The 27,633-nt window shown below is 49.8% G+C and overlaps 1 protein-coding gene across 2 annotated transcripts in view; it reads right to left on the bottom strand.

Annotated features, from left to right (window-relative positions):
* Nucleotides 1-385: 385 nt before the first annotated feature.
* ssp3 (SCAPER domain-containing protein short spindle 3) overlaps nt 386-27,633 on the bottom strand; it is a 113,243-nt gene continuing 85,995 nt past the window's right edge. For both annotated transcript variants that reach the window (XM_089545386.1, XM_089545387.1), the window contains 2 exons: nt 23,403-23,439; nt 386-2,240 (listed from right to left, as the gene is read on the bottom strand). In XM_089545386.1, coding sequence (XP_089401512.1) covers nt 2,140-2,240; nt 23,403-23,439 — 138 coding nt within the window. In that variant the 3' untranslated portion in view covers nt 386-2,139. The remainder of the gene's footprint in view (nt 2,241-23,402; nt 23,440-27,633) is intronic.

The following is a 27,633-nucleotide window of genomic DNA, read 5'->3' as shown; positions in this document are numbered from 1 at the left end:
ACGCCCTTGTTGTAGTCCCATACAACTTAAGAACGAAAACGAACCAGCTTTTCCCTGTCAAAGGAGCCCCTTCCAGCCAATAGTGTTGGCCAACTCTCATGAACCTGCTAGAGTGATAATGCAGGAAGCAGGGTGACAATGCAGGAGGGGACTATCCCCAACCATGAAGGGAGGGAACTATCCCCATTCATCTGCCACTCCCTGCATTGTAACGCTAGCAGGCTCATGAGAATTGGCCCACACCACTGACTGCAAGGGGCTCCTTTGATGGGGAAAAGCCGCTTCGTTCTTTAGTTGTGTCCGACTATAGTAGAACCAGACGTGCCTTCTAATTCCACACAACGAGTGCACGAATTCGCCAGAAAACAACAGAAAAAACAGGGTATGCAATTACAGGAATACATCAATTTATTGGAGCAAGGTGAAATCACACGCTCTAATCTAGCACAGTGATGTTATGTGCGTTATAAGGCAAGTGATTCGAAGAGGGAAGGGCAGCCGTGTGAGTCCAAATCAGAAAAGATGTACAACGAAATTCGGTTCATCTAAACATTCGCACGCCTTACTAAGTCTTCATTTCACGTTCGGCTTTTCTACATGTACACCCTTGATGCAAAAAAGCCAACCCACAGGGGGATACACCGGAGTCCAAATCAAACAAAATTCACTACAATATCTAGTTCATCAAAACGTTCCCATGTCTATCAGGGTGTTTTCATTCCATGTTCGCTTCCCACATACACATCCTCCCTGCAGAAGAGCCAACTCACAGGGAATACATCTGAGTACTAATCGAACGAGATACATCACAAACCTGAGTTCATCTAAACGTTCGCATATCTTACTTGGCGGTTTCATTCCACGTATGGCTTTTCCACATATCCACCCTTACTGCCAAAAAAGCCAACTCACAGGGGCAAACACTTAGGTTACCAAGCGCGGCAACATACGATTACTGTGCACTCGGAGCATCACATGTCATAACAAAAGATAGTCCGTTACTACACCTGCAATAAGACGCAACTGGAATTAGCGTGCCTTAAAATCGGCAATGAACACGTGCAGTCCGACAAGACTTTAACCACGCCACGCGAGCCATCTATAAAGGTCACGGATAGGCGAAACTGTTTAATTACGAAAGTCTGAGCACGTGCAGGTAAGTAACAAACGACACGGTGACAGCACCCAGGCCCGAAATTTCTCCTGGCTATTCGCTCTCCTTAAAGTGAGAGCGCGCAGGTCCAGAAACAGCACTGCTTGCGACAGTGTTTTGCATTGCTACGGTACGGGTTCACTGATCGTGTGAGACGAAAGGCATGTCCGCATTATAAGCGAGCATTATTGGACGCCTCAACGAAGTCCATAAATACCAAAATAAATATCACGCATCTAAACGCGGCAAAAAGAAATATGAGCGCAAGCTCATTACGTTCTCTAGCTGCAATTTACTGAAACGGAGGGAGACAAAAAAATTCAAAACAAAGTACACCGTAACATTTCTCATACACCAAAACAATGAACCCGTCAACAACAACTTATCGTTAAAGGTAGAAAAAATAGTGAAACATGACCGAGTGCAAAGTATCTCACGGACACTCGGTGTTTTTACGCAATTTCAAAGAAACAAACGAATAACAACCACTAACCAGTAGTATAGTTTCAAGCATGCCTTCATCACTGGGCACAACCTGGACGGGATCCGGTGACAGCGTTTTTGTACAGCCCAAATAAACCTTCCAGTATCATGGCTGCAAATTCAAGCTAGTGCAAAGGCACTATCAAGCCAAATAACACCTGATGAAATACAAACAAAGCGATATAATTCGCGCATCGTTTCTACCGGGCTGATCTCAATCGAGAAAAGGAAACAAAAATTTTCTGCAACGCGACCCTTAAAGTATGAATGGCAGCCACGTTACTTAAGTTCGTGTGTCCCGAAACCAGAAGGGAAAATGTTCAAATAATTTGGCTTGGCCAGCAAGCCGGCACACCCGCCAGATAGGCAGGGCGATTTGCTAAGACCCTATGTGTATGCCTCCGCATTGGTTGGCCACAGGTAAGCTACCACAAACGCCTACTTCCCAGTAATTACAGCAACTGCTGACAGGATAGGAGAGCTGACAGCTGTTCTTCCATTGGCTACGCAGTAGACGCGTCAGGCTCAGAAAAGAATGCTTTCGCTGCCGTCCACTTGTTCTTCGGAAAGCGGGTCTCGAGGGAGAACCAGTCATCGCCGTCTCCTGAGAATAAGAGGGGGAGGGGGGGGGGGGGGTGGAAGACCAAGAGAAACATTATTCACTCCATAAAGAAAAAAATTAAAAGAGCGAAAACCTTGCAGAAACCTTGCCACAAGCACTAGCAATATGGAAGGTAGAACATGCGACTGACAATTATTTCCTCGAAACAATTTCAATGCATAATTTTCTAAAGTTTTCGCGGGAATAAAGGGTTCCAAAACAGTTTCCTCATATGCTGCTTGTACAGTCCCGGCCATAATATTATCGAGCACGCTTCGACGATCAATCTCTTGTCACGCCTTACTTAACGAAAATTAGGAAGTAGATTATAAATACGTTAGCACATGCCGCCGGTAACCTCGCGCATGGACCCAAGAAGCCATCATATCTTCTCTACTGAACGCGCGAAAACATTTCATGCGCCGAAGTGTGCTCCGTACTATTTTGGTCGCACCTGTACATTTACAAGCCAAATAGTAATTAAATAATAATGAAAAATCCGAATAAGACAACTTTTTTAGGAGGCTTTATAAGAACGTGCGAGTCGCATGAGAAAAATCGGAAATGCGCCATCAACTGAGCTCACCGAAGCAGCAGAGAGACGCCCTTCTTAAACTGCAACTGTTAAAGAGCACTGCCGGCTAAGCCGCCAACTGGCTGAGGTATAGCATCTTCAACGCGAGCAACGCGGCGGCCCGCACTAGCACACTTAAGACCGGTTTTCAGCAAAAGTACTCACTGCACGACTACTGCGTTCAATATTTAGGTAGCAAAGAGAAAGAGATAGGATAAGGAACACACACACAAAAAAAATTGCTATAACCGTAGTAAACAATCAGCTCGCGACCGCGGCCCGAACACCTTCGCGAGAACCGTGTGCCAGGCAGAGAAGCGGCCGTCTCAGGCCACCATCTGCTCGCGAGCTCCCCCAAAAAAGACACACACGCATAAGACGAAAAGCCGGGATAGCCGGGCACTCCCCGTGCTCCATCGTGGCCGCGTGACGCAAGGAAAACAGCCGCGTCGGCAGCCACGTGGAGGGAGATAACTCACGGCTGCACGCGGCGCCCAGACGCGAGAGCACGCCAGCGTCGCGCCGGCCACGTCCGGCCACAGAATCGGGGGAAGAGGAGAGGCCGACACATATGCACGCGGAGTACCGGGAGACAGAGAGGGAGAGGAAGCAGCAGCCGCAGGAAAAAGCCTGCGACGACAAGCCGATGGGTACGCCAGGAGGAGGGAGGGGAGGTGCCGGCCGCCAAACCGGGGCCCCAGAGCTCGGGTCCGCGCCAGCGGCGCGCAGCGCCTAATGGCAGCGGCCGGATGAAAGGCGGCGTTAAAAAACCGGAGGTAGCAGCGGCGGCGGCAGCGCTGTTGTCTATGCTCCCCCCTTCTCCCCGCACGCGCTAAGCCGGAGGGAGCGCGCGGTAGAGTGCGTGCGTGTTTCTTGCCCCGCGTGCCCTAATTAGATTCATAACTCCGCTGGGACGCGTGCGGAGGCGGAAAGCCAAAGTGCATTAGGCGGCGCGGGTAGCAGCGCGCGCCTGCGGAGGCTGAAGGCCGCGCTCTGCTCCGCCGGCCCCCCGTCGCGATACACACGCGCTCGGAAGGGGAGGATGGAAAAAATGGGGAGCGCGCCGCCGCCGCCGCCTCCAATCCGTCACAGAAAACGCGACGACCCGCGCCGCCGGAGTACAGAAGGCTTCGCAACACGCGCGAGTCGCCCGCCGCGTGAGTAGCCCGCCCAGCCTTCCCACGGAGAGCCCGTTAAATGCACTCTCGCTACGGCGAAGGGAGCGATACGCGTGGGAGAGGAGGATGCGGAGCGGAGAGAACGAGAGGCTGGAGGCAGCGTAGTACGCGCGCGTATAAGTGCATTCATTTGAAGTTCGAAGGATGACAGAACGGCATTGCACGCGCCGCTGCTGCTGCTGCTTCTGGTTAAGTTGGGAACTATTAAGGCGGTGCCGAACACACGTGAGAAGTGCTGCTCTCGGCACAGATGCTCGCCTAACACGTACAGGACGTCAGACCAGTCCGTAACGCTCAAAGGTTAGCGAGCAACGCGTATGTCTCAGTTGACACGTAAGGACGAACCGGGCGACTGTCGCAACAGTGTGCCGGGCGAAAGTGTGCCTCGAAAGAGCCTAACGCTGCGAACAAGCAGTTTGGCCATAAGATTTTGCAAAGAGTGAAATTTTCACATTTATAGATCAGGCCCTACGATTACGGACATACATTCAGAGTTTAACCTTACTAGACAAAGCGATATCAGCGATAACCAATGGGCGATGCAGCTCCACACGAAATCTGCGATTTGCACAGCACATCGTGATTGCAAACGGTCAAAAACCGCCGGCGTCTCGCGTGGCGACGTGAACCAAATGATTCGTTATTGCCTTTATACTCTTCCATTTATTTTATGGAAAGTAGAATCGACAGTTCGCATGCGCAGTCCGGGGTCACACTGTTCGAAGCACCTCGCAAGTGAAAGCGATTTTTGACTGGCCCACGCCTTTGACTTTGGCAATCGCGATACCCCTCCGTACGATACCCGAGGCCCCTGGGCAATAATGAAGCACGCAAACGCGCGAACAGCCCTGGGAATCTGACTGTAAAATTCCATACGCTAGGTGAACATCTTAAGCGGCAGAAAACTGTGAAACAGATGAAACCATCTATTACCCGCGAGCCAGGTCGTGAACAACAGGTACCCCGCGTGGTGGGCTACACGGAGCCTAAAAGGGTGCAGCAGAAGCTGTAGAGTATGAAATATGGGACACGTGTCAAGCTGGGCGAGGCTAAAGGACTTGCCCAAGATCGGGTTGTGGGGCAGCGCAGCTTCCTGTATAAAGGAAACACGCGAGCGGAAATGCGGGTGGAGAAAGTATGGTGACTGTTGGGCGCGAGCGAAGTGTGGGGTGTGTGTTCTGTGACGTCAGATGCACGGCGCCATTGCGCAGGCAACCACTGCTGCGCAACAAAGAAGCTTGAGTCGCTTTGGGGCATTAAACCCCCATACACCATAAACTATTACACACTGAAGATAGATAACGATCAGCCAGAGGGCAGGCACCGAACACTCTGATCGGATAAATGTAACACAGTTCAAATAACCTGCGAGCTGCAATATACAAGGAATCGCCGCTTGCGGGTAGACGAAATAGCAGTCGCTGATAAACTGTCAAGCGGGAAGGGCCTCACGGCGCCAGTAAATGGGGCGTAAAGAAGACGACTGAAAACGCCTAGTAACCGTAAAAGCCCTTCAACTTAAACACTATCGTAAAAACCGCCGACACAAGAGCGAACACTCGCGGAGCAGCTCCAACCAACACGTGAAGGCTTGTTTGGCGACAGACAAGATTACACGCGGGATACAAGGAGCATCATCCACACGTGTACGCGACGTGGACACACACACATAGAGCGGATATTATTCTACAAGACCCATTCCTGAAAGTCCGGGAAAAGTAAGACAAAGCCCGCGACGAGGCTTTCGGCACAAGAAGGAAAACAAAAAACAAAAAGGGACAGTAAACAGGAGCAGACGAGACGAGTCGTACGTGAGCGCGCTTTCGGGGAGGTGCTGAGCAAGAGACAAGAGGAAACAAAAGAAATATGGTAAGGACAACGCAGTCATAGCAAAAACTGGCTGGCGAAGAAGAACGCTTGGTGCGCCGCAAGAAAGAAAGGTCTGGGAGAACCATCGCAGCAAAAACCATCAGCGAAAATCCGCGCTAGACGCCTCGCAGTGGGCGAGGGGGTGAGAAAAGAAATAAAAAAGGAGTGGGGGAGGGAACAAGACAGCTCAACCCTGGAGCAGAACCATCGCGTCGACGAGAGCCCCCTTAAGGCACTCCTCTCCACGCACCGGCAAGCACTCAGAGCGGTGACGTCACTTTTGAGAGGACACACACACACACTCTCAACGCGGCCCATTAGCGACGTTTTCCCCCACCGTCCTTCTTCCCCGACCGGTCCTCTTGCTCCTCCACCACCGCCTCGCCCTCGAGCGTTGAGGCCTGCCGCCACCTTTACACCTCATGCCTCCTTTTAAACAACGGGCCCTCAAAAGGCGGTTACGCAGCCCGGTGCAGCAAACCGAACCCACTCGTCCCGAAGAGGAGAGGGTCTCCCTTTCGTCCGGGGATGGTCGTCGCCACAGTCACAGCGCACCCGAAAGTAGCTGCGCTTCTCTCTTCCCGCTCGCGCAACCTCGCTCCAGTGTACTTCGAGAGCAGCGACGATGGGACGTGGAGAGCTCGCGCGGCCCCATCCCTCGACTCCGCGCTTACGCTCGGCTGCCTTAAGCTGCCTGCCCCTCGGAGCTCACCCGAACAGGGAAGCCGGGTGCGCTGGCCCGACTGGCACACTAAGCGTGCGGAGAGCTCAGGAGTGCGAATTTTCGGGACGAGTGCCAAAAGCAGCTTGCATCCATTGACTCCCGATTAGTGAGAGCAAAAAAAAAAAAGCCAGAAAGCGGGCAGGAGGAGGAGTATGCACCCGTTCACAAAGTTCAACAACGATGAACTCTGACATGGGTATACAACTGTGTCAAAAGCATCAACCCATGTAACGCGTTCCAGGGCACTCGTATAGCTAGACCTTAATGAGCGTAGTACAGCAGGAAAGCGGTTCGCTTTGAACAGAATAAAGAAATCGGGCAGAAAAGGGCCGGCCACTACTCTGTGAATGTGGACGCACAAACTTTAGCACTGACGGACGACTTTCACGCATAAGGCGGCGGAAGTGACCACGCTATAACCCTTTCTCTTCATAATCCATCTTCAGCTTCACTTCAAGAGAAGCCATGGAAGAGGATAGAAATTTCCAGCCTCAGGCCATGGAATACGTGAATCGCGGTGTCCGCGGCCATCCGGGATCGGAGCAGCTAAAGCTCTTCCGTAATGCGGAAAAAATCAGACACTGAGTGGCACACAACTAGGAGGCTCGCTCATTGCAACTCAACCCGCAGTCTATAGATGAACTTCTCAGTGCTGCTCAATGCACGGCTTCAACGGAGAAATACGATACTAATAGATAACTAGACAAATTATAGGCGGCGCTTCGGTCTGCACAGCTGCAGAAAATGGTCCCAGATTATGCCAAAATTTCGATGCGTTTCCGCAACCGGAATGGTTAAAGAGCAGAGGGACAAATGTGCATAGAGTAACCTGGAGGGAAAACTGGCGCTGCAATCGACGGGAGTACCGGGAAGTACCGGGAATACCGGATTTGTTCGAGGCAGAAATATGGCTTTTTTGTCGATTCAAAAGCCACCCAGAGTGCTTCATTCGCTCTAAAACACGTCCAACACCAATAATTTACGTGCGCAAAATAGTTAAAAAAGCAATATTTTGGTTTGGTTTGGTTTGGTTTGGTTTGGTTTGGTTTGGTTTGGTTTGGTTTGGTTTATGGGGTTTAACGTCCCAAAGCGACTAAGGTTATGAGAGACGCCGTAGTGGAGGGCTCCGGACGTGCACTGACAGCGCACAGTACACGGGTCTCTAGAATTTCTCCTCCAAAGAAAGTCAACCGCCGCGGCCGGGATCGAACCCGCGTCTTTCGAGTCAGCAGCCGAGCACCATAACCACTGAGCCACCGCGGCGGCAAAAAAAAAGAAACAAATTAGCACTCGACAAAAGCATAGCTTCGTCCTTTAGTCACACTAAAGAACACTGCATTATTAGTTTAGAAGCCTTTTCTTTGCGTACTGTCTACATTGTAATTTCTGTGAAGCACACAACCACCAGACCTTAACTTGATGAAGTTCAGAAGTGCAAGATGCCGGGCTGGTTGGTATTGCATAATGAAATAAAATAAAACGTAAGGTATTTCATTGATAAATAATGAAATACCTTAATATGTGTCCTACATCGAAATAAAATTCCAGTTGTTAGTCAGCGCCCGTGTCTGTGTTTTGCTCCTTCGTGTTTCGTCCGGTCCCTTGCGCTGTTTTATTTCATTACTTAACTTGATGCATCTGAACTGAAGCGAAGCCCCATTTATGCAGTCAAGTCCATGTTCGGGCAATCACTATCCCTGTCAAATACGAAGTTTTACACTTCCCAGCATTTTCGTGGTGAGTGAAGATATCTTTAGGGAAATCGCATAGACGGCAGAGCCTCTACTCACTCTACCTAATTTTAAGAAACACGATGCCCTGGGGAAGCACAGTCACGGTTCTGAAGCAGGGCGGTTTGAATCGAATATATGCTGCTTTTATATAGGAATAAGTGCAGTGATCCGCCCCTCTTTAACACTATGACGTGACTTGAAAATCAAATAAAGGCCTCTGACCAAGCCAATACGTACAGGCGTGAGCAAAAAAAAAAAAAGTTTAGCACAAGTGACGCCACCGGAGCGGCGAAATCGCATCGCTGCGGCTGGCGCGTCGCCGCGGTTTGCGAACACCGCTGGCACTCTTGTTATCGCCATGTTCGTAACCGCGACGCCAAGCGTCGTCATCTGTCGCTCCAGTGGCATATCTGGTTTGGTTTGGTTTATTAGGGTTTAACGTCCTAAAGCGACTCGGGCTATGAGGGACGCCGTAGTGAAGGGCTCCGGAAATTTCGACCACCTGGGGGTTCTTTAGCGTGCACTGACAACGCACAGTACACGGGCCTCTAGAATTTCGCCTCCACCGAAATTCAGCCGCCACGGCCAGGATCGAACCCGCGTCTTTCGGGCCAGCAGCCGACCGCCATAACCAATGAGCCACCACGGCGGGGTCCGGTGGCATGTCACCTGTGCTATTTTTTTTTTTTGCCCACGACTGTGCAACCTGACACCAGCCGCTACGGTTCGTTCCATCCCGTGGCCACCGACAAGTAGCGCCGCCACCCACAAATATCCCGGCTCACGAATACTTGGGTAATAAGAATAAGGAACGAATTCTCTTTATGCCGTTCTCTCGGCCAGACAATCCATCACGTGTCTTTCGTCGTCTGTGTATCCTTAATAACTGCACGTATATATGGGGAGGAAGGCTATTCAGTATCGAAATCCGACACTTCTATTTACGACTACTGGGGCTAAGATACCAGACATGTTTTTCTCATCACTGACACTGCTTGGCATTTAGAAGAAAACTACTTCAATGCGTTAGTGAATAGCCCAGAGTGCACACTTTCTTTTCACCGACACGGCCAAGGAAAGTGTTCGGGGAGCCCGAAGCCTGACACACACACACACACACACACACACACACACACACACACACACACACACACACACACACACACACACACACACACACACACACACACACACACACACACACACGCACGCACGCACGCACGCGCACACACACACGCACACACAACACACACAACACACACACGCACACACAACACACACACAGACCACACACACACACACACACAGCACGCACACAACCACACACACACACACACACACAACACACACACAGACCACACACGCACACACACACACAGCACGCACACACAAGACACACACACACACACACAACACACAGACCACACACACACCACACACACACATAACACGCACACAACCACACACACACACGCACGCGCACGCACGCACGCCACACAACTCTAAACCAGCGGTCAGTGCTTGAGTGAAAAAGTCAGGTTGCTCCTAACCGACATATTCCGAAGTATTCCCTGGCGTCAGTGTAATCGCCAAGTGGCTGAAGAACGCAGCCTCCCAGGAAGCCGAGTCAGCAAAGTTCTTAAAAGAAGCTAAAAACTAGGTGCTCACCCAGTTAGCTCTTCGCCCCCGCCCTTCTTTTTGACTGGTGGGTTAAATATAAGCGCAATCAAGCACCTAGAATATAACAGATTTTAAAAGTAACAAGACAATTTCTAAACCACTGCGACTTAAAAGCCAAGAGACAGTCGAAAAGAATGGTGCTGTTTTGGCCAGTCTAGGTACTCCATCAAACTGCATGTTCCACGGCTTCTACAGTTTCACAAGTGGTCGGCTCCTCATAGATCTAAAAACAGAACATTTGCAAATTAGAACCACAAGAACGTGCGCCGCTTGCGATATGACGAAGGCAAATTTGATATAAAAGTCATCATATATTCATGAAGCTGCAAAAAGGAGCTAATTCTGGTGGCCGGGAAGGGAGCAGGGTAGATCATTCAGGCGGGCCGACCGTCAGCGCAGACGCATATGCGAAGAGCAATAGAGAGAGGGCATAAGCTTGGAATGGTTCCAGTCATGCAAAAGCTTTTAGAAACAAAAAGCAGGCGGGACCAAAAAAAAAAAGTCAGGAAGGAAGAATTGCAGCTAAAGAGTCGCGAAATAAGGAAAAAAAAATGAGAGGGTTTGGGGAGGGAAACAGAGGATGGAAGGACGGAAGGAAGGAAAGATGACGCGGGTCGCCATCGGAAGTATCGGGATGAACCGGAAGTGGGATAGCTGAAACCAAACCGGAAGTTAGCGGGGAGGGGGTGGGGGGGGGGGGGGTAAAAGTAAGGAGGCCGCTCAAGCCGTGGCGTGCCGGAATGGAGGCAAAAGAGCGGAAGAAAAAAAGAAGAAAAATAGGAAACCCCAGAGTTTCCGACCCGCCGGTCACCACACCACGCAGGTCCCGTAGCCACCGCCGGCAGAACAGATTAGCGCAGAAAAAAAGAAAAAAAAACACCACGCAACCAAAGCGGCGAAGGCGTGTCTGCCGTCGAAAAGCCTCGTCAAAATGCACAGAGCGTGCGCTCTGCCCGGAACAAGCACACAGGGCGGATATCTAGGGCGCCCCACAGGAGAAACCACAACGCAATAGTGTATATCTTTGTTGTTTTAATTCTATTATAGTACAATTAAGTAACGCGGGACACGGAAATGAAAGCAGTACAGCTCAGGTACCCCAACAGAATTCAAATATTCCAGATTGAGGCGTTTTATCCATTTGGCACGGTTCGTCTCGCTTATTACGACTCGACCTGGTTTTTTTTTTTATTTCGCTATTTTCAACCTCTACAATCACTAATCTGCGCCTTCGATACCCCATCTCTAACCATACTCTGCGAGAATGGCCAGAGATAATAAAGTAATGAACATAAATCATTTGAACACGCTTATTTGTCCAGCACGAAACGAAATTCTGGCGACAACTCACTCACACGATCTGGCTCACTGAGCGAATCTGTACCGCGCCCTTCAGCACGCCTCAGTCGCCCTGAGCTAAGACACTATCGCCTATCGTAGAGCACACCAGGCATTTTTTTTTTTTCATACTGCACACGTTTCAAGACCACCACTACTACAGTGTGGGCGTTTTTTTCTCGCACTCACACAGTCCAATTTTTATGCCAAGGGGCTCGGATCAACTCGCTCTCTTCACTGAGTACTCGGAGTCGGCAGAGTTGGAAGTAGAAAACGAAGGGGAGGAGGTTATGCGATTCGGTACGGTTTGTGTGTTTGCGCTAACGTCTCAGCGAGGGCGGTAGTCGTCTAGTTTAGGGCAAAGATCTTTTTCTTCGTCCTCTCGTGGACACATTTTGTATGCTGGCATTTGTGTGCCCCTATGCATAAGCATATATTTTGCTGCGTTTGCCTCTCAAACAGAGGCTGGCGGCCGAAGACCACGGATCTGTCAGGAGAGCCGAGGGTGAGTTTGCTCGCTGCATATATGCATGGACGTGTACGCAGTACCCACAAAACCCGCCGCCTCCCTGCATACTGCCGTGAGGTAGTAGGTATTCACAATGCAGACGCGTTCGAGAGTAAAAGAAAGATGACGCTCTCTTGCCAGGAAAAAGAGCACGAAACAAACAAGAGGAAGCGCTGAACTAAGCAAAATGCTAAATAAATAAAACGCACTTATATGCACTACAAAAAAAAAAAAAAAAGAGCCGCGGTTGGCAAGCACCCAAGTTTTTACGTTCCATCTTCTCCTCTCTTTTCTTTGCTTGGGCGGCTGAAAAAAGTACGCAAAAACAGCAAGAATCAAAGAAAAGAGGATCCAATACTACAAATAGAAAAGAAAACACTAACAAGACGTAAGAATGTTAGCGCCGCCAAGAATACCCAGCGGAGAAGAGCTTGTCAAGAAATAAATGTTCTCACGGCAGTACCAAACCCAAAGGCACCGAAAGAAATAGGAACAAGAGCCCGAACTGAGAGAGAGGATGTAGAAGTAGGGAGAGCCAGAGGAGCAGAGCTCAGCAACGCAACCATAACCAGAATTCTAAACAAACAGAAAGACAGCTAGCGAACGTGGTTGGCTGTCGCTAAGCAACGGGGGCGGAACGGTAGGCGGCCAATCAGGGGCGCTCCTCCTTTTAGAGAGAGAGAGAGAGCCGATCGAAACAAATGTGGTGGGAAAGGGCACGAGAGGATGTCACCAATATAAAAAAAAAGCTAAACAGGAAGTTGAAAAAGGCTAGCCGCGTTTTTTTTTTTCCTATGCGTTGCAAGAACGCCATGTTGGATGGCGTAAGAATATCTCTCCCGCTTTGCCCACGCCAAAAAAAAAAGGGGGAAAAAAAAACGCCGGTACCAAAAGTGCAGTTGCGCAACAGCGAAGAAAAACGCCAAATCACAAAAACAACTGCATGCGCAAAGAGGAGCAGAGGTTAATAGGAAAAAAACCAACCCGTTTAATGAAAAAACTGAGCTACAACGCTCTGCTAGAAGTAATAAAAAAAGCGGCATCGCGATGAAAACTTTTGCTGAAGAAAGCATGTCGCAAGCAAATATACTGACGCGGAAGGACAACACTCACTGAAGGAGCCGCGGGAAGAAAACGAACCGCGTTAAAGAAAAACAGCTCACACAATCTCGACACACGCTGAAGAGGTTAAACAGAGTAGCGCCAGCGATGAAACGGCTGTCAACACTGGCGCTTCTATGCTTAAACACCGGAGGTATATGTGCGTTGCCAGTAACAGTTCGCACGGCCTCGGGTAGGTTTATTCTAGTCGCAGAAAAGTAGTGAGGTAACAGCACTATACAGCTACTTGAAACTATTTACAGATCAAATCTACGGCGTCCACGCCTAGATTGAAAAATAATTAACCAACTTAAAATAAGCCGATAGAAGCGTTCCCCTAGAAAGAAAGGTCGTGCCCATTTCAAAGAGGCAAGTTATAGAGTTAACCGAACACTAGTTGCTCCCGTTTCACCTAAATAGCAAGTAAGTAATCTTTATCCAAATCCAAATCCAAATCGATTTCAAATAGGCGTGTGAGGCGTCTCTAAATCTGCACACCACTACACGAATGCGCTCGTCTCACCAGTTATTTCTAGAAGGGCGTGCAAACGGCACTTTTTTTCAAAATCGAATCGAAGATAATTATTGTAGCTTTGTTACCGAATCGAATATGAATGGCGTAGCTAAAAACCGGCTCGAATAAGAATCGGATAATGGTCAAATTTTAGGGGAATCCCCCAAGGTGGAGTAGATTTGTAATAAGGGAGTAATTACTCACTTTCCTTTGTAGCTTTCCTTTGTAGCCGTATGGATGCGCTCAGGTGGATGTCAGTGAGTAATTACTCCCTTATAACGAATCGCATATTGTTACGAATACTCGCTGCTTGTGCGAATATTAATACAAAACGAATAATCATGCGAAACAGCCAATCTCTACCGGCAGCGGTGTAGCACGGCGCTATAACTTATGAAGTTACAGTTGTCAAAAGATGCAACATCGATCTGCACGACGGGGACGCACCTCGAAAACAGTGTGCTACTTCTCCGGCTGCCATGTTATATGCATCGAAAACTGCCATCTGTTAGTACCGACAGCGAATAAACGGCGCCACGTTTCAGCAAATGAGAGGGGCCATAGCTGTGTTTAAGTAATGCCACCAAGATCAGGCATATAGGCACCGTTTGCTGAACCTGTCGAAGCCTTGTAGCATCGTACAATATCAGAGGCAACGTATCAGGATTATGACAGGCGCCCCACGAATAGACCATGTCCCAGCACAGAAGCGTCCATTCCACAAACTGATCACTGTAGCAGACTGCGCGGCGTCGGTACAAGAAGTTTTGGAACAGCCACTGAAGAAAACTACGGCGGGCCTTATTCGAATTTCAGGCCGATTACAAAAGCATTCGAAAATTTGAGAACGCTTTCGGATGGTTTTCAGTAATTTTGAACATGCACTTTTTGTTCATAAAATGTACGAGCGCACAGAAACAGGGACAATGAGAAACGTGGATAGCACAAGCGCTCACTTCCAACTGATCATTTATTGACATTGATACAAGTTTATGCAGACATTCATTCATGACGTCATCCGACTTAAATGCCGACATCAGGTGGCCGAAGAGCGGCCACAGAATGAACGGCGTCATGAATGAACTTGTCTGTATACTTGCATCAATGTCAATAAATGGTCAGATGAAAGTGAGCGCTTGTTTTGCCAATACCTTACCTTCTCATCATTTGTGTGCACTCATACATGTCTCAAAAAATGCAACACCAACTAGCACAACAGTCCGTTCTCATTTGCACTATTTGATACGTTCGATTAATCAAATAGGAGGATAGTCTATTTACTGTTTGGAGATTTCGAATATTCGCATAGCCTTAGCCTTCCTTCACCTACACGTATCGAACAACTTGTCGGCTGGGCGCTATTTAATTTATGGCAGCGATTTCAATCCCTCTAAATTTAAAACAAGAGCTGCCAAGGCTTTCTTGCAATTTTGTTCTAGCTCCGTACATTGTTTTTGAGATTGGTTGCCTTCTTTCCAATGAAATGTCACGACTATTTTCAGCGGTCACTTGCCCTGTAAATCCTGTTTTTCGGCACTAAAATCCACATAGCGGTAAAGACGGCTCAGTTCCATGCGCGTTGGCCCCGTAAATCATGCTTATATGCACTAGAACCAACTTGGTGGAGAGTACTACTCTGTCCCTTCTCTCCACTAAACCATTTTGCCCTGTAAAGCGTGCTGCTCTGTAACAGAACCCACCTGATCGTAAGGACTCCTCTGTCCCCCCCCCTGCCAAACCCTTTTGTCCTGTAAAGCGTGCTTTTCTGCAATAGAAGTCCTCTGGCGGGGAGGCCTACTCTGTCTCTCCCCATACAAAATCCGTTTGCCCTGTAAAGCATGCTTTTCTGCACAAAGACCAATCTGGTGGAGAAGACTACTCTGTCCCCAACCCGTTTGCCCTGTAAAGCGTGCTTTTCAGCACGCACACTAACCTTGTGGAGAAGACTACTCTGTCCCCCCCCCAACCTGTTTGCTCTGTAAAGCGCGCTTTTCTGCGTAATACTTCAACCGGCGGAGAAGAGTACTTTGTCCCACGCTAAATTAGAGTGTAAAGCGTGATTTTTTGCACTACAACTCACCTGACGGGGAAAACCCATGGCATTGGCATGCCATGGTCGGGTTGCGAGTTCGATAAAATAATGAGATGTCAAGAGTGATGAAATTACCGCTACTCAATCCAGCACCAATGGTAACGTCAGCTCAAATCTAAACCAGACATCCGGCACTGATGCAAAATTAGTTTCTCAGCATTTGGACGTCGTCGATTGGAGACCTGCCTGCCATGGACCAACAAAATGCGTAGATAACGGTGTGCAATGTTTTTGACTGATTTGTAATTAATGTTGACGTTTCAGATGCTAGCTCGAAACCGATAATGCCATACATTTTGGTAGGGACCCTTAATAGCGGGCAACGGACGTTAACCAGAGTGAAACCAGGAAGCAATCGCATTCACTTCCCTTTGGCAGCGGAAGTTTCACTTTTTACAGCTTATGATCAAACACATCCATAGACAATAATATTTGAGCTAATCGCAAGTATGTTACAAACCAAGCTTTATATTACAAATACTCTGACAGTAGTCAACTGGCGAAAGTACGTCACAGAGCACTTTTGTATACACGGGGATTTTTGCGGCCTTTACAGATTTTTTTTTGCAACGCTGAGAGAGCTACGTCCATGCGATATGTTGAGGTGGACTGTACAGCTCGGCGAACATTATGTTCCTCATATGGACCAATAACTATACGAGTAATTAACTTAAGAACTTTTTATTCTTGATTTTAGGGGGCAAGGCGAAATTTATGGCCCTCAACATCTACGGCAAGTCCTGTTTTTAAATTTTCTTGACCGGCAATGCGGTTGGATATATTTAACGTCACAAATATTTCCCGCATTACCTAAGCATAAAATGGTGTCGCTACGCGTGATATCGCCGCCGAAATGAAGATAACTCCTGCGTCCTCAAATCTAACAACTGCGCCTGTATTTGAAGCGTAACACGTGCGAGAAACGCCATTTTAAAAATATGTCATGCGGGAAAGCCAACTCAGCGAGCTTTCAAATGCGTATTTTTTCCGTTCTCCTTGAGAGTTGCTGTCAGGTCATGCCTACAGAGAACGTATCGTTATCTTTACTGCTAAAGTCAGCACTGCGCCGTGCATGAAACAGACGCGCCTAAAAGTATTATCACGATGGAAAGAAACGCGAACAGAGCGGAGCTAAGGCGCTCCGTTGTTTGCATTTCTTTTGAACACGCTTTAACTTCGGTGGTAGCAAAAAGATGCTATAATTGTGCGTGATGCATTCTAGGAGTGATGCATTCTAGGACGACTCTAAAGTCTTTCTTTTTTTTTACCGCCAGGTAAAAGAGCCTTCAAAGCAAATTCGAACAGCGGAGCGCCTAGGCGCCAAGCTGTTCGCGTTTCTTTTCATCGTGATAGTACATGCTCGAAACGGTTGACCAACGACCACAAATCGGACCTTTCATTCTCAATCACATGAACTTCAGTTCCCACGGATGCTCCGGAATCACACGGAAGATACAGAAAAAGAAGGAAAAGTCTTACTGTTGGTTTTGGACAAGCTAATTGGTGATGTCTGTTCTTTGCTACCTAAACTACCGGAACACACATCGCAAGCCCACTCCATGTTCATTAGAAAACAAGCGACGTGCCACATATTTAGCATCTTCTTTTATATAAAAACTGAAGAATAAACTAACAACATAAATCAAGGAGCGTCTGGCGAGACTGCCCTAAGCTTCAAGCTGTTCTCTCGGACAGCTAGATATCGCGAGGGACTGGAAGAGGCAGAAGCCGAAAAAACAAATATGACAAGTGGTCATAAGCCTACAACTCGTAATACCACAGCATACAACAGGTTGAAAAGAGTTCACGGATGCCAAAAAAAAAAAGTGATCTTCTAGATGTCGCGAGCTGGCCGATGCCTGTAACCACCACCTCCGATGCGACAAGCGTGATTCACGGGAAGTGCACTTCGCAAAGAACATCTGCGAACGTCGCGTTTTTTCTGAGAGCGTCAAGCAAATGTCGCATGAAGGAAATCACGGAGTGCGACCTGGTACGAAGGCTCGTGGCGATAGGTTCCTGCTGCAAGACAACGCCTCAGTTCGCAAACGCGGCGAGAAAGCGTATTTCGTCTTGAGAACTGTTGCAATCTTTGACCGTTCGCCATACTGTCCAGATTCAGACCCCACTGAGTATTTCCTTTTCCCTGAACTGAAATATTATCTAAAATGTGCACGTTACGACAACACTGACGACATACAGCAAATATGAGGCGGCCATTCAACTTCGTCATACACTTTCAAAACGTTTCGAACAAGCTACAACAGCCAAGCAAGTGTTGTGTGGTGCCATAAAAAAATAGGCGTGGAATAATAAATTATGTAAACAATGTAAACGGTGTAAACGACATAACGCGCTTGATTCATTTTCGAGCATTGACCTAAGACTGTTTTCAGGCTGTGTACTGCTTTCATGTTCGCCGGTACAACGATGCAGGTATCACGCGGACGGTGTCTTCTGGCGTAACTCTTTTTTTTTTTTTTTTGACTAAATGACGCAGCTTTCTTCCGAGCCTTTCTTACCAGCGACATGGAAAGAAAAGCTTTCAACTGAGGCTGAAGTGTACAACACATCAACATTTTGAATACAACACAAGCTACACATGAGACCGGATCAATGAATCTAGAACATCCTGTTTTCTTTACCATTTAACGTCAACCACGAGCGCAGCTCGTCACGGCAGACTGTAGCAATATCGCCAATGACGAGACACTCGTCCGACCCGGTGTCGCAGTGCCCCCAGCATCAAAGGCGTATTACGGTCGGCAATTACGTTCGTCGCAATTTTCAACACTACAGGGCGGCAGTTGCCCACAAAACTCGTCTTGAGCCTTTTGCGCGTGTGATAAGCCTGACAACAGCCATTCTCGCCGAAAAATCACCAAAGCAATCAGCCGATTTTGGTGCGTTTTTCAGGGGGGGAATGGTGGTTAAAGGGTTAAACGTTGCAGCCTCTTGATATATTATGGTATTTCATTGTGATATTTTGTGCTCACCCCTGCTTGGAGTAAAAGGGACTCTGCAGTGTTAATAAATAAATAAATAAATAAATAAATAAATAAATAAATAAATAAATAAGCGCAAGGCTCCAAAGCAGTCACCCTCCTACAAACACGTATGCGTAGCGGGGCGCTTTGTATAAAGAGCACCACTGCAGTGACAGAATGCTAAGCAACTTGCACGGCAGCGTCGAAAGCCTCGCCACAAGATGCAGCGAGGCAATGTTTCTCTTTTGTCAGACGCCGCAGTCATGCAAAGCACCGACCGCCTCATTGAAAACGCACCCACCGGTCCTCGCAGATCCTAGCAGTAAGTGATTGAGGATGAGGAAGGGGGAGATCATGAGGAGAGGGGGTCATGCTGATTCGCTGCACTACCCTCGCCACAGCTGCCAAAGCTATCGAACTGATCAGCGCGATGCGGGCGCGGAGTCGCCAATGCTGCAGCCGTAGCGCTTTGCCCCAACCCTCGCGCGTATGCCACGAGAGCAGCAGGCGAAGCGGCGAGGACATTTCGGGATAAACTCCGGCGGGCGCGCCGCCACGAGCTCACGCGGCGAGAGAGCTCGTCCCCATTCTTTCCCCCTACCTCCCTACTTCCAACCTTCCCGCGCACGCGGCACTGAAAAAAAGAAAAGGGGGTCCGCTATTAGGAGACGAGAGCGACCACTCCTCGCCCGCGAAACGGCTAACGCGCAAACAGCGCGCTCGCCGCCGCAAATCCCGCGCTCTAATGAATAAATTAGCCGCTGCGTCGGCACGGCGGAGATTATCGCGGCATTCGGGGATTATGTGCCGGACTGCTGGGGAGGTCCGAATAAAACCGGCTAAGCACGGACGGGAAAGGCGGCCCGGACGGGGGGAAATGTGCTGCATAACGCGGGCCCCCAGAAAAGGAAACACGCGCCCCATAAAACGAGGGGGTAATGCGACCACCGCGCTCGCTGTAGCGGCCGGAGCTCTATGCGGACGGTCCACCAGAGTTGCTACTCCCTCTGCTACGCACATGGACGGTACACTGCCAGCGAGCAAGACGATGCCAAAATGCTATGACGTGGCCAAGCACCTACCCTTTTCCTGTCTCCAAGTTTTGAGTCGTCAGATCACGATAAGATAAACAATTAAAAAGCGACGGAGGGAGACGCTTGAGAAACCGTGCCAGGACGTCGTCAAAGATGAGTCTGCCAAAGCGAAAGTAATACGAACAGGCACAATGCGGCTCGTGAACGAAGATGCTCAACTCGTCGCCGCCGAGACCGTTCTCAATGAAGCTGACGGATGAAAAAAAAAATCGTTTAAAACTGGTCGAGTGGTAGCAGCTGATATCAATTTCGACAAACTCTCGACTTGCTGTTTTTCTTCCCTGAGCGGTCTAAATTGTGCATATATCCACAATGGGTAACCCCCGACTCATGGCTTTCCGATATGTGCTGTCCACCTCGATATTGCACAAATCGCTGCTACTTAGAGGGAAACATACAAATAAAAAATAAACGATTCAAACGATAAAAAGTGGATGGCGGCCCTGCCACTCAAGGATATCCCGCGCTACCCATGCCATGCCGACTAATACATAACGGCGCCCTAAAGCCCCCTAAAAAACAACGAAGCAAAACAAATCTGTCAAGTGTTGATGCTCAGCTGTGTAACGCGTTAAACTGCAGCGGCGGTGCTGTCTGTTTATTGCCAGTGCCGAGCAACCAGGGCTACCATAACGAACGCAACGGGCGCGCGGTCACGTGCTTGGCGCTGGTCACGTGATCAGAGACCGTCACGTGACCGGAGCTGACTGCCTAAACTCAGAATCCGCCAGGGAGGGCTCCTTATAACAGCCTTCACTGCAACAAAGAACAACGAAGGCACTGTACGGAAGCAGAACTACGGGCTCCACGAGCCCTTGTATTCAAGGTTCTAGTTCGCGGTACTGCACCAGAACGCACGTACAGACTCCGACAGACGGCGGTAATAAGCTGATGCCTATTTGTTAATTGCTTGATACATAAACCGCTAATCAGTGTTTATAAATACATCTGAGGAAAGCGCTACCAGAGCTGCGTAAACGGTTTAATAAGATAATCGCACCCATGGCACTCATAGCTGATGTAATACGGCCTGTACAAAGAAAGGCCGACTGCACAGACAAAAAGCAGCGGCTCCGAAGGTTTCATCTGAGCGCGGCCCTTAAATCCTCATAGCGAAAGAACCCATCTCGAAAACAACAACGCGATCGACATTGAAGGCAAGTGCTCCCACCTAACTGACACACTGCCGCTCCGTTTCGGGAACCACTCCACCCAGCAGTTACCAATTGGCCTGAGAGCTCGCGGCGAAGTGTGCGTCTCAAACGCTCCGACAAAGGATAAACGAGGCCCACCCTCCTCCTCCTCCCGGAGACGGTGGAGAGGCAGGCATTCAGAGAGGACGCCGCCAGACGCGGAGGCGAGAACAGAAGGCGTGGCGTTTACCCACGCCCTGCGCCGGGACAAAATTAAACGCTGATCCGCTCCAACTAATCATCCATCCCCAGTCAGCTCGCTCCCCACCCATCACTTAGAGCAGCGCACCCAAGATGCGCGCGGAACGGATTAGGGAAATATTCTTCCGCCGCAAAAGCTTGCTTTGGGCTTCCCGTCTGGAGCGAATGGCCGGTAGCCCGATCGATAGATCGAGTCAACTCGTGTATCCAGTCAACTCGTGCGCCTGAATAGATGACGAAAGAGCCCCAAAAACAAAAACTGGCTGCTACCCTTCCCGTATCCACTGCCCACCAAACCGAGCCCGGAGCCGCAGTGCGTTTAAGGCGGTCACCACGTTGCTTGAATAACGGCTTGGGCTAATGTGTAGTACTTTAATGTAGTTTTGGAACAAGACTTTATTAAACAAGCCAAGTAAAAAGCGCAAGTGTAATCAACAGTTTTCCAGTTACATGATGGGATAAAGATGCCAGAAAAAGTGGTTTTACAAGGTTCTACAGTTCACAATTTATTGAAGAGTTTCGTCCAACGTGTTATCACGGGTGTCTTCGACGTAAGTAGTATTTCGCAAGGCGTACTCGGAAAGGAAAATAAGAGGGGGGGGGGCATGTTTCTTTTTTATGAATGGCACTTGTTTTTTGTCTGCGGCGCACTCGATGAAAACTTAACGAAGTACAAACAGACGACTGTTTTCAATGATCGGACCTGAAGTAAGCTTCGACAACGCAAACTTTATCATAATAGTAGGTCCGTCAGTGCCGCGAAAACAACACACGCAGGGGTGTCAGGCCAAACTCTTAAGTGAGAGCTATATATTTTAACACAATTTTGGCCTGTTTTAAATGAAAAAAAAAACGCGAAAAAGAAAGAAGAAAGCCACAGGAACTTCAAGCATCTGCAGCTGACTTCGACACCCTTCAGGCCAAAGTGCTAAGAGGGAGTCCTCAAACAGTCCACGGGCTAGCAAAGTCAAGCGAAAATGAATGCGGCCCTAGCGTACGGTTGTGTTTTGAATTTTCATTTCGCGGACTGCGTCCAAAACTAATTCAGATGTCACTCACTAATCAGTCCTGCAAAGCACGGCACTCGGAGACCACGCGCGAAAGCGTTACGCACGAATTCGTACTAAGACCTTATAGATCCAACCATGACCTTTTCCACTCACGAGAAATTCCGCGTAGCCACGCAAGCCCCTTTTATAGATGGAGACTGGGCGTCGCTTTCACGTGCAGCTCCCGTCAAAAGTATGCAGCCCAAGGGGTTCGTTTCTAAGCTGTTTAGAGGGGCTCCCTAGAACATCTACCAATCCAAAGCTTGGGAGGAATGAGGACTCAAAGCAATTTATCGTTCGAGAGATTGCGGTCGCCGAGAATGCACAGCCAGGCACGCTGAAGGCCTCGCAAGCAAACGCCTTGGGCTGTACACGCTTGACGGGGGCTGTACGTATTATCGAGAGCAAAAGTAAGAGAGCCTCCCCCCCACACACACACACACACAAAGTTCCAACCCGTGCTACTCTGCGCGGGAGCGCCACCTGACAAAGCACTTCTGGTGCCGTGACTGGAACAGTGGGCCTGTCTCGACACCAGAAGTGCTTTGTCAGGTGGCGCGCCCACGCAGAGTGGCACGGGCCTGAACTTGAAGGGGGAGAGGGGGGGGGGGGTATTTTTTACCCACCATGGTACATATACATGCATTTAATTGCACTCGTGGACTCCTCGGATTCTTCTTGTGGCGCCACTGACATTGAGGAGCATGTACTTGCAGTACGCTTACTGTACACGTGCGTGAAAGACTGGCAATGGCCCCTTCCTCGGCGCGTTTCGAGAACAGGCCACTTTCGGAGGACCTTGTACTCGGCTCTTGGTCGGAGAGATGAAACGTAGAAGCACGGGTGCTTGTTCGTTCCTTGCTCGACGTGACTCTATTTAACAGCTGTGGCAGGCGCACCGCTGATGGTTGTGAAGGGAAGACTTCACGGACGACGTTTATTCCAATCTGCTGCCAGAGACGCGCCCCGAGCGAGCGAGCAAGCCAAGCGATGACGATGGGTATTCACAGGTGAAAAAGAATGAAGCCGCAGGCAGTGCTCAGACATCATCATCATATCATCTTCCTTTTCCCCAGGGCAGAATATCAGGTCAGATGATGGAGACTTCGGGCCGACATCCCTGCTTTCCTCTCGAACAGACCTCCTATTCGTTCGCGTTTTTTTTTTCCGGCTAGAAGCATCAACAATTTAGTTTTGGTTTCTGGTCTTCTACGCAGATGAGCTGACGACCAAGTTGTGCAGTCGATTTCCGTAGAGCTTATAGTGCATGGATGAACGCGCGCAGAAACGCACACGTCTATATCGGCGTGAGGTAAGCCAGCGCACTCACCTCGTTTTTTCCCGCAGTGAAGGTCCAGCAGGCACTCCTGAAAAGAAGGAAAGAACAAACTTAGCGAACGCACCATTACTGTGCCCCGCGATGTAAGAGAGAGGGACTGCTCACTGCGGGTGCAGCATTACACAGGCACACGAGGAAAAAGAATCGACACCTCTACACGTGCACTCAGATCGCATGGCCCCTAATGACTACGGCAAAGCCAATACCCGCGCCAAGAGGGCGCCCATACTTGAAACTCGCATTATTACCTGTTTACGCACTTTGTACAGAAAGCGAAACAATGCGCCTAAAGGAAATATCTTGAACAACGGCTATTACAGGTTATCACCAAATACCACCTCCTACTCCTCCTGATGAGCCGGAGCTAAGAATACATAAGCAGACATCTACTTCTCTTTAAAAATTACCGGGAAAATTTTATACATGCCCTCTCTCCTGCAATGCACAGAAGAAAGAGACGGTCGCTGAATGCAGCTCCAACTGTCGCAGTAGCCGCGTTAACATCAGGCACTGCATCTCCATATTTGTTGTTGTTTTTGCTGCGTCACCTGAATTTTTCCAAGCTGACTTGCCAGTTAAGCATTTTTTTTTTTTCGTACATCCTTCCGGCGACACACGCTTAAACGTTCTGAAAGCAGCAAATCCAGCAATTCTGTTTTGATTTTCTTTATCCAATATGCAGACATATTTGCTACAGCTCCATAATGTGCTCGGTATGCAATACAAAAATACCGCCCTCTTCGGTGTCACGTGACGCGATGTAGCCGCAACTACAGATGACGCGGCGAGGTGTCGACGGCGTTCTTCGAGAGAGAGAGAGAATGCACTTTGCATGCTCACTCATGGGTTAGTCGCGAAGTTGGTAGCGGGCTTGCCGTGCGAAGGTCCGCAAAACGCAACATTACTTACAAATGACCGTCAAGACGTGGCTGCACTCCACGAGTCGCGAGAGAAAACGCGCGTGCCTTCGAGGCACCAGGAGGCACTTCGTCGTCCGTCGGCGCAAGGTTTGGCACAGAACATAGCCATCGCCATCGCATCCGTAAGGCCCACCCGATTTATAAAAGGGTAAGCGTCAAGTCAAGTCAAGTCAAATCCAATCGGCCAACGGAACAGCAGCCCTCCAGAGGGCGAGTGCGGCTCAGGCCTATGTACTACCCCGGCGACGGCCCGGAGACCCAGGGCGGGCGTGAACGGGACCCGGCCGGCGACCGCCAATTGTGCCTTCCGCCGCTGGACCCGCCGCTGGACGCCGAGTCCGTGCGCGCCGACCGTAGGAGGACGTTCCTCACGCTGGGCTTGTGCGCCGCCGTGCTGTTCGTCATGGTCGTCGCGTACGTCTCGTTCATGACGTCCATCGAGACGGCCGCGCTGTCAAGGTCCGGTAGGAACGCGACCTCCTTCGGCCACGCCCACCACCGAGAACAACCCCATCCGGCTACGAAGCACCACCGGCCACCGCAGCACCCGTCTGGCGACAACGCTTCGCAGACAGACTTCTAGCGTACGGCCAAGTCGACTCGACCACGCGATCCCCGTGTTTGCTACTTGAATGTGCCTTGGCTGTATGCGATGGATGAACTAAGGTGTTTTAATTTTGTTCCTTTTGTTGTTCCTGTCGCATGCTGTTTCGTTCGTGCCCCTGAATCTTCGACCGAGCCGTGCCTGTGCTACATGATATCCTCGTTTCGCCTTCACCGCTCGACCAGATACCAGATACATGCGGGAACGCATCGCTCAAAAGGAATCCTCCAGGCAGTTGCATAAGTACCACATATGCGGATGAGTGCGTGCCTCTTAGAACTCGCATAATTACCGATTCAATAGACCGTCTGACCCGGTCATCCAACGACGACGGGCCGAGCCAGAAAAGAAAAAAAAATCCACGATTTCCATGCATAGAAGTTTTTCAGTGATTTGCCGTTGCGCCATCTTCTACGCGATTTATACGTGAAAAGTACGCTTCGATACACCGAACTCTGTGCACAGCTTTATAGGCAACCGCCAACCGACCATTAGAAAGCGACTGTTCACACAAAGCACTAAATAGCACGACGCAAGCTTGTTGATAGCGATGACAAAACATACTTGAGAGGAATAAATTAAAATGGTGCCTTAATCTCAAATAAAATATATCTGTCGGAAGCTTAGTACTCCCTCCCTCCCCTCCTCTCCCCCCCCCCCCCCACACACGCACGCACGCACGCACACGCACGCACGCACACACACACACACACACACACACACACGCAATAATAAAAATTACAGGAAGTGATATAGCAAGCCGTAAACCATACCGATACTACGGCTGCTATTGACAGTAGACAGCCGGAAGCAAAGCGACTCGGCCCAGAGTCATAACGGTGGCGCGCGATACGGAGGAGGGCGGTGCACTTTATTCCGGCGAGCAACGTTCCTGGTACTCGCCGGCGGGTCGGCCGTGGGGGTGTCGCTGTCGAAGCCGTCGTCGACAGTGGACGGCACCGCTTCGTCGTCCTCCGGGACGGTGGACATCCAGGCAACGCGAGGCGCTTTCGTTTCGTTGACAGTGACAGTGGCGATGGCGGCGGTGTGTCGTTCGGCCAGCAGGAAGAGCGCCGCCACGACCAGGCAGCAGAGGAGCACGAACATGCCGCCGACGACCAACACGATCGTCCCGTCGGGAGTTTCCGGAGACAGGGACGCAGCTTCGCCGCCGGCCTCGACCGCCTTCGCCGCTTTAGCTGCACCGAGCGCCCCGCCGGCCGGCCGAGGCGGCCGGTCTTGAGCCTCCACAGCGGCTGCCGCCATCGCGGAGTCCCCTGTCGCAGCTGATGGCTGTGTTCGCCGATCAGTAATGAGACATGCTGTTCTACGACGAATAAGGCCAATACCCAGTGTACTACCGCCGCGAGCAACGTTGAAGGGAACACGCGACCCCATTACGCCTGCTGGTCCAGAGCGCGCGCCTGCGGCTGTTCTAAACGGAGGCACGCCCGGTTGCGCTAGCGTGTCGTGCGCTCCGCTCGGTTCGCTCGTTTGCACTGCCGTCATTTATGCTCGGAACACTCTCCCTGACACTGTAACAGTGTTTAAGATTGGATCCCAGTAAGCGCCGTCGTGCCTCCAATATTCAGAAAAGACACAAGCGCGCAATCGACCAGCATCGGCACGCGCTCGCCTGTTCTCTTTCATACTGCGCGCATCTGTACCTTGGTTACCAGGCGCATGCGATGGCAGGCTCAGAAAGACAATAGAAAGCGACTGATTATGATTGGCCACACGCCACACAAGAGGAGACCACAGCCACCCAGGAAATCTGCTCGGCCGCGACGCTCGACTAACAATACAGAGGCTCACCAGGAACGCGACACAGGAGACGAAATAGGCTTCTCTGCTCCCCTTGAATTCAAAGCGCGGCTGAAAGCTAATTAGTCCGACGGTTCCGACGCAGGATCCGCGCAACAAATGGCTTGTATAAAGTGAATTCTCGTTAATTCGAACACGCTTGATTCGAACTTACACTATATACTCGAATCGACGCATTGGTCCGCCCTCGATACGAGCTCCGCTTAACGCGAACAAATGTTCGATCGCTTACAGTTTGAATTATCGAGAGTTGACTGCATAAAGCGAAGACAGACGTAGGACACTGCGCGCGCCATAACTTTACATAACGGGTCAGATACAGAACTGAACAAGCCACTGACCCTGAACAAGCATGCACACAGGCTGAAATAAAAAAAACGCAGCAGTTGCAAGTCAGAGGCCACGACAACACACCTGCCAACGCTGTCACCGTCTCGCTGATGGCCCGAAGGCCCCTTGTACCGGTTCGCAACCCGGCAGCCGGTCAACGCGTGGGTCTGTTTTAGATCGGGCAGCTTCTTTCAGTCTTCTTTCCGGCTCTGCCGAGAGAGACAACTAGCTCCCCCAGTCTTCTTTCTTCTTGTCTCTCAAGCGATGCAGACTCATGTTCGAGAATCGAACACGAGGCGGCAAAATACAACGAGGAACTTTAGCTATGAAAAAAAAAAGAAAAAGGTTAAGCAGCAAAAACAGCGCGCTGTGTCTTGGCCACTCCCCCGTAGTGGGTATGTGCCATTCTACTTGAGGCCAACCAACCAACCACAGGACCACCGATCACCCCTTGCAGGAGCGAGACCACGAAAAGGAAAGTAATGCAGCGAAGCCGAACACGTTTGTCAGGAGAAAATGCTTTCATCCATTTGAAGAACAAGCG

The sequence above is a fragment of the Amblyomma mixtum genome, chromosome 5 (assembly GCF_055824585.1).
Source record: "Amblyomma mixtum isolate Tamu chromosome 5, ASM5582458v1, whole genome shotgun sequence".
Lineage (NCBI taxonomy): Eukaryota > Metazoa > Arthropoda > Arachnida > Ixodida > Ixodidae > Amblyomma > Amblyomma mixtum.
This window is presented reverse-complemented; position numbering and strand designations above follow the sequence as displayed.